This window comes from Clinocottus analis, unplaced genomic scaffold, assembly GCF_023055335.1.
Source record: "Clinocottus analis isolate CAN_PGR_092001 unplaced genomic scaffold, fCliAna1.0.p SCAF_50, whole genome shotgun sequence".
NCBI classification, from domain to species: Eukaryota; Metazoa; Chordata; class Actinopteri; order Perciformes; family Cottidae; genus Clinocottus; species Clinocottus analis.
Window position 1 is genome coordinate 405,561 of NW_027176208.1, and position 6,472 is coordinate 412,032.

The following is a 6,472-nucleotide window of genomic DNA, read 5'->3' on the forward strand; positions in this document are numbered from 1 at the left end:
AATTCGAACAAGTCATAATTATAAGTAGCAGCTGTTCGCCAGCAGGGGGCGCTGTCAGCGGACGCTTTCACACAAACAACACGAAACGCGCATGCGCATTAGCTGTGACGACAGATCCGTTGCGGAGTGGGGAAAAAGCAGTAAAACTCGGAGGTGACTTCTTCTTCTTCTGCTGTCCCCGGTAGACTTCTTCTTCTTCTGCTGTCCCCGGTAGACTTTTTCTTCTTCTGCTGTCCCCGGTCGAGCGCGATGGCCGGCACCGCGCTGAAGAGGCTCATGGCGGAGTATAAACGTGAGTGGTCCTGCTGCACCAGACTCCATTTGGGAAACGTCACATTTAGTGTAGTTCTCTCTCCGTCACGGAGTCGCTCGCGTATTTCAACACAGACCGAAGCTTTTGGTTCAGATCAGAAGTGTAACTTTAATTCAGCCTTGTTGTAAACTTCCGGTCGCGTCGCGCGCGATAATAAAACAGCTTTTAAGGCCTTTTGAGGAGATCGATGCTGCTAAAAGAATACTAAGTCACGTGACTGTTTGTTGATGACGTCATCAAAGAGCTGTATGGAGATAGCGCGCTACGTTAGCTGGTAGCTAATGTAACAGACATCAACAGACAGACATTGAGCTCACAAACAAGCTAACAAACAGTGACCTCACAGACACAAGCTAATAAACAGCTCAGTGTCTGTTAGCTCAGTGTCTGTTAGCTTGTGTCTGTTAGCTTGTGTCTGTTAGCTTAGTGTTTACACCAGAGCGACTGAACACAACAACATGAACACTGTCTCGAGGTCAGTGGCATGCTCACCTGTGTTTGTGTTCCAGAGCTCACCCTGAACCCACCTGAGGGGATCGTAGCAGGTGAGACATGTTTTACCTGCGATGATGACATCACACATCAGAGTATCAGTCTGTGGCTCCCTCACTGCGTTTCAAACCTAATTCAAGTACACTGAGACTACAGAGGACCAGGACTACACTGAGACTATAGAGGACCAGGACTACACTGAGACTATAGAGGACCAGGACTACACTGAGACTATAGAGGACCAGGACTACACTGAGACTATAGAGGACCAGGACTACACTGAGACTATAGAGGACCAGGACTACACTGAGACTATAGAGGACCAGGACTACACTGAGACTATAGAGGACCAGGACTACACTGAGACTATAGAGGACCAGGACTACACTGAGACTATAGAGGACCAGGACTACACTGAGACTATAGAGGACCAGGACTACACTGAGACTATAGAGGACCAGGACTACACTGAGACTATAGAGGACCAGGACTACACTGAGACTATAGAGGACCAGGACTACACTGAGACTATAGAGGACCAGGACTACACTGAGACTACAGAGGACCAGGACTACACTGAGACTACAGAGGACCAGGACTACACTGAGACTACAGAGGACCAGGACTACACTGAGACCATAGAGGACCAGGACTACACTGAGACGACAGAGGACCAGGACTACACTGAGACGACAGAGGACCAGGACTACACTGAGACGACAGAGGACCAGGACTACACTGAGACGACAGAGGACCAGGACTACACTGAGACGACAGAGGACCAGGACTACACTGAGACGACAGAGGACCAGGACTACACTGAGACGACAGAGGACCAGGACTACACTGAGACGACAGAGGACCAGGACTACACTGAGACGACAGAGGACCAGGACTACACTGAGACGACAGAGGACCAGGACTACACTGAGACGACAGAGGACCAGGACTACACTGAGACGACAGAGGACCACGACTACACTGAGACGACAGAGGACCACGACTACACTGAGACAACAGAGGACCAGGACTACACTGAGACTATAGAGGACCAGGACTACACTGGACCAGATAAAGGTTCCTTGGTCACTTGAAGTACTTTCTGAGTAGAGTTCTGTGTTTGAGGTTTGGGTTCTAAGGTTCTGTACGTGTCCAGATGAAACAGTGACCCGGTCTGTCTCTGCAGGTCCAGCCAACGAGGAGAACTTCTTTGAGTGGGAGGCGCTCATCATGTGAGTATGTGTTCACCTGGTCGCCGTGGGAACAAGCGTGTGATGAGACAGTGTTTTTTTAAAGAGATATTTCCTTCATGGATCACCCAGAACCCTGTTTGACCTCAAAGGGTTCTTTATCCTGGACCAGCAGGGGGCGCCGCTCCCTCAGACCGGCAGGACGCTTGTTTACCAGAACCTCTGTTAAACACTAGACCCTCCTCTGGTCCCTAAAGAACAAGTAGACCCTCCTCTGGTCCCTAAAGAACCACTAGACCCTCCTCTGGTCCCTAAAGAACAAGTAGATCCTCCTCTGGTCCCTAAAGAACCACTAGACCCTCCTCTGGTCCCTAAAGAAAAAGTAGATCCTCCTCTGGTCCCTAAAGAACCACTAGACCCTCCTCTGGTCCCTAAAGAACAAGTAGATCCTCCTCTGGTCCCTAAAGAACCACTAGACCCTCCTCTGGTCCCTAAAGAACCACTAGACCCTCCTCTGGTCCCGAAAGAACCAGTAGAACCCAACGGACTGAGAACTACTCTAACCTCCTTGGTTCCCTAAAGAACCACCACTCCTCTCTCCTGTATGTAGCTACATTGTTAGCGTAGCGCTGATCAAACCAAACTCCATTCAGAAAACAAGTGTTTTTCAAGTAGAAGAGAAATAACAGAACATAAATTCAGACTTCATGTCCTTGTTTCTTTCGTTTGGTCTTCACTGTGGTTCACTGTGTTCATGAAGGTATCTAGAACGTTTGGTCTTCACTGTGTTCATGAAGGCATCTAGAACGTTTGGTCTTCACTGTGTTCATGAAGGCATCTAGAACGTTTGGTCTTCACTGTGTTCATGAAGGCATCTAGAACGTTTGGTCTTCACTGTGTTCATGAAGGCATCTAGAACGTTTGGTCTTCACTGTGTTCATGAAGTTCTTTAGAACGTTTGGTCTTCACTGTGTTCATGAAGGTATTTAGAACGTTTGGTCTTCACTGTGTTCATGAAGGTATCTAGAACGTTTTGTCTTCACTGTGTTCATGAAGGTATTTAGAACGTTTGGTCTTCACTGTGTTCATGAAGTTCTTTAGAACGTTTGGTCTTCACTGTGTTCATGAAGGTATCTAGAACGTTTTGTCTTCACTGTGTTCATGAAGGTATTTAGAACGTTTGGTCTTCACTGTGTTCATGAAGGTATCTAGAACGTTTGGTTTTCACTGTGTTCATGAAGGTATTTAGAACGTTTGGTCTTCACTGTGTTCATGAAGGTATTTAGAACGTTTGGTCTTCACTGTGTTCATGAAGGTATCTAGAACGTTTTGTCTTCACTGTGTTCATGAAGGCATCTAGAACGTTTGGTCTTCACTGTGTTCATGAAGTTCTTTAGAACGTTTGGTCTTCACTGTGTTCATGAAGGCATCTAGAACGTTTGGTCTTCACTGTGTTCATGAAGGCATCTAGAACGTTTGGTCTTCACTGTGTTCATGAAGGTATCTAGAACGTTTGGTCTTCACTGTGTTCATGAAGGTATCTAGAACGTTTGGTCTTCACTGTGTTCATGAAGGCATCTAGAACGTTTGGTCTTCACTGTGTTCATGAAGGCATCTAGAACGTTTGGTCTTCACTGTGTTCATGAAGTTCTTTAGAACGTTTGGTCTTCACTGTGTTCATGAAGGCATCTAGAACGTTTGGTCTTCACTGTGTTCATGAAGGCATCTAGAACGTTTGGTCTTCACTGTGTTCATGAAGTTCTTTAGAACGTTTTGTCTTCACTGTGTTCATGAAGGTATTTAGAACGTTTGGTCTTCACTGTGTTCATGAAGGCATCTAGAACGTTTGGTCTTCACTGTGTTCATGAAGGTATCTAGAACGTTTGGTTTTCACTGTGTTCATGAAGGTATTTAGAACGTTTGGTCTTCACTGTGTTCATGAAGGTATTTAGAACGTTTGGTCTTCACTGTGTTCATGAAGGTATCTAGAACGTTTTGTCTTCACTGTGTTCATGAAGGCATCTAGAACGTTTGGTCTTCACTGTGTTCATGAAGGCATCTAGAACGTTTGGTCTTCACTGTGTTCATGAAGGTATCTAGAACGTTTGGTTTTCACTGTGTTCATGAAGGTATTTAGAACGTTTGGTCTTCACTGTGTTCATGAAGGTATTTAGAACGTTTGGTCTTCACTGTGTTCATGAAGGCATCTAGAACGTTTGGTCTTCACTGTGTTCATGAAGGCATCTAGAACGTTTGGTCTTCACTGTGTTCATGAAGTTCTTTAGAACGTTTGGTCTTCACTGTGTTCATGAAGGCATCTAGAACGTTTGGTCTTCACTGTGTTCATGAAGGCATCTAGAACGTTTGGTCTTCACTGTGTTCATGAAGGTATCTAGAACGTTTGGTCTTCACTGTGTTCATGAAGGTATCTAGAACGTTTGGTCTTCACTGTGTTCATGAAGGCATCTAGAACGTTTGGTCTTCACTGTGTTCATGAAGGCATCTAGAACGTTTGGTCTTCACTGTGTTCATGAAGTTCTTTAGAACGTTTGGTCTTCACTGTGTTCATGAAGGCATCTAGAACGTTTGGTCTTCACTGTGTTCATGAAGGCATCTAGAACGTTTGGTCTTCACTGTGTTCATGAAGTTCTTTAGAACGTTTTGTCTTCACTGTGTTCATGAAGGTATTTAGAACGTTTGGTCTTCACTGTGTTCATGAAGGTATCTAGAACGTTTGGTTTTCACTGTGTTCATGAAGGTATTTAGAACGTTTGGTCTTCACTGTGTTCATGAAGGTATTTAGAACGTTTGGTCTTCACTGTGTTCATGAAGGTATCTAGAACGTTTTGTCTTCACTGTGTTCATGAAGGCATCTAGAACGTTTGGTCTTCACTGTGTTCATGAAGTTCTTTAGAACGTTTGGTCTTCACTGTGTTCATGAAGGCATCTAGAACGTTTGGTCTTCACTGTGTTCATGAAGGTATCTAGAACGTTTGGTCTTCACTGTGTTCATGAAGGTATCTAGAACGTTTGGTCTTCACTGTGTTCATGAAGGCATCTAGAACGTTTGGTCTTCACTGTGTTCATGAAGGCATCTAGAACGTTTGGTCTTCACTGTGTTCATGAAGTTCTTTAGAACGTTTGGTCTTCACTGTGTTCATGAAGGCATCTAGAACGTTTGGTCTTCACTGTGTTCATGAAGGTATCTAGAACGTTTGGTCTTCACTGTGTTCATGAAGGCATCTAGAACGTTTGGTCTTCACTGTGTCGTGTAGAACGTTGGTGTGAACTGGGCTTTGCGTGCCAGCAGCTTCATGCTGCCCTTCAATTTGCCCTGCGGCTCATTCCCAGTCCAACAGCGTGAGCTCATGGACAGAACATCCCATAATTACCTGAGGCGCTGTCAGGTGGAGCTCCCGTCAGACGGATCCACTCGTCTCCAGGTTGCTCGTTAGCAGGAAGTTAAAGCCTCTAACGACCAGATCTCAGATTATTCACTGTGACCTGCAGATGAACTCCAGACAGCCGGTGAGGTTCCACCGTCAGTGTTCCTGGTCATGGGTTCTCCAAGTCAGGAGAACACTCTCTAAAGTCTTCCACCAACTGAAAGATGACTAAAATATTTGAAACGTCTACTAGAACCTCCTCAGTGACTGGATGTCCTAAAGAAACAGCAGAACTCCCTAACGACTACTAGAACCTCTAAAAGGAACAATAGATCCTCACAAAGGGAGGCTAGAAATATCAAAATACCACTAGAACCTCCTAAAAGAAAGCTCTAACCTCTGAAAGGAACCCTAGAACCTCTCAAAGAACCATTAGAACCCCCTAAAGGGGGTCTAGAACCATCTGAAAAGCTGAACCTCCTACATGCTGTGTGTTTCTCTCCTGAAGAACAGTACTGGACATGAAGAACCTCACAGGGTTCTAACCCGGTTCTCCTCTTGGTTTGCAGGGGTCCTCAGGATACCTGTTTTGAAGGTGGCGTGTTTCCGGCCGTGCTCAGCTTCCCGTCTGATTATCCTCTCAGTCCTCCCAAGATGAGGTTCACCTGCGACATGTTCCACCCCAACAGTAAGTGTTCGGTTCCTTTGGCGCGGTTCTTGTTGTGGACAGAGTCGTCACGCGACGTCTTCAAACCTGTCTGGACGCGCCGTTAGCTCGCCGCTAGCGTGGCATTAGCATGCTATCATTAGCGCTCTGTGATTGCTGGACTGCAGCCTGAGCAGTGAGGTCACAGCAGGGAGTCCGTCTGAGCACGCTCGGTCCTGATTAGAGGACGCAGCCTCGCCAAGCCCCCTCATCATCATCATCATCCTCCTCCTCATCAGACACCAGCATGGCCCTGAGCTGAACCTCCTGCTGCAGCTGATCCTCCATCAACAAGCAGCAGCAGCAGATAAAGATGAAACGCATGAAGAAGAAAACACGCTCCAGCCTCAAACGCACGGATACTTTAATGTAATACTTAATATTT

General features: G+C 46.0%; 1 protein-coding gene across 1 annotated transcript; it reads left to right on the forward strand.

Annotated features, from left to right (window-relative positions):
- The first annotated feature begins 249 nt into the window (after positions 1 to 249).
- LOC137803225 (uncharacterized) lies at positions 250 to 6,349 on the forward strand. The gene is made up of 6 exons (XM_068601481.1): positions 250 to 292; positions 823 to 858; positions 1,376 to 1,882; positions 1,992 to 2,037; positions 5,951 to 6,069; positions 6,327 to 6,349. The coding sequence occupies exons 1-6, from the start codon at positions 250 to 252 to the stop codon at positions 6,347 to 6,349; spliced, it is 774 nt and encodes a 257-aa protein (XP_068457582.1).
- Positions 6,350 to 6,472: the final 123 nt, after the last annotated feature.

Excerpts from the sequence above, each read along its gene's own strand:
- LOC137803225 (XM_068601481.1), top strand. The coding sequence starts at position 250 with ATGGCCGGCACCGCGCTGAAGAGGCTCATGGCGGAGTATAAAC. Across the intron at positions 859-1,375 it reads ACCTGAGGGGATCGTAGCAG|ACTACACTGAGACTACAGAG; the intron begins GTGAGACATGTT and ends CAGAGGACCAGG. Across the intron at positions 2,038-5,950 it reads GAGTGGGAGGCGCTCATCAT|GGGTCCTCAGGATACCTGTT; the intron begins GTGAGTATGTGT and ends CTTGGTTTGCAG.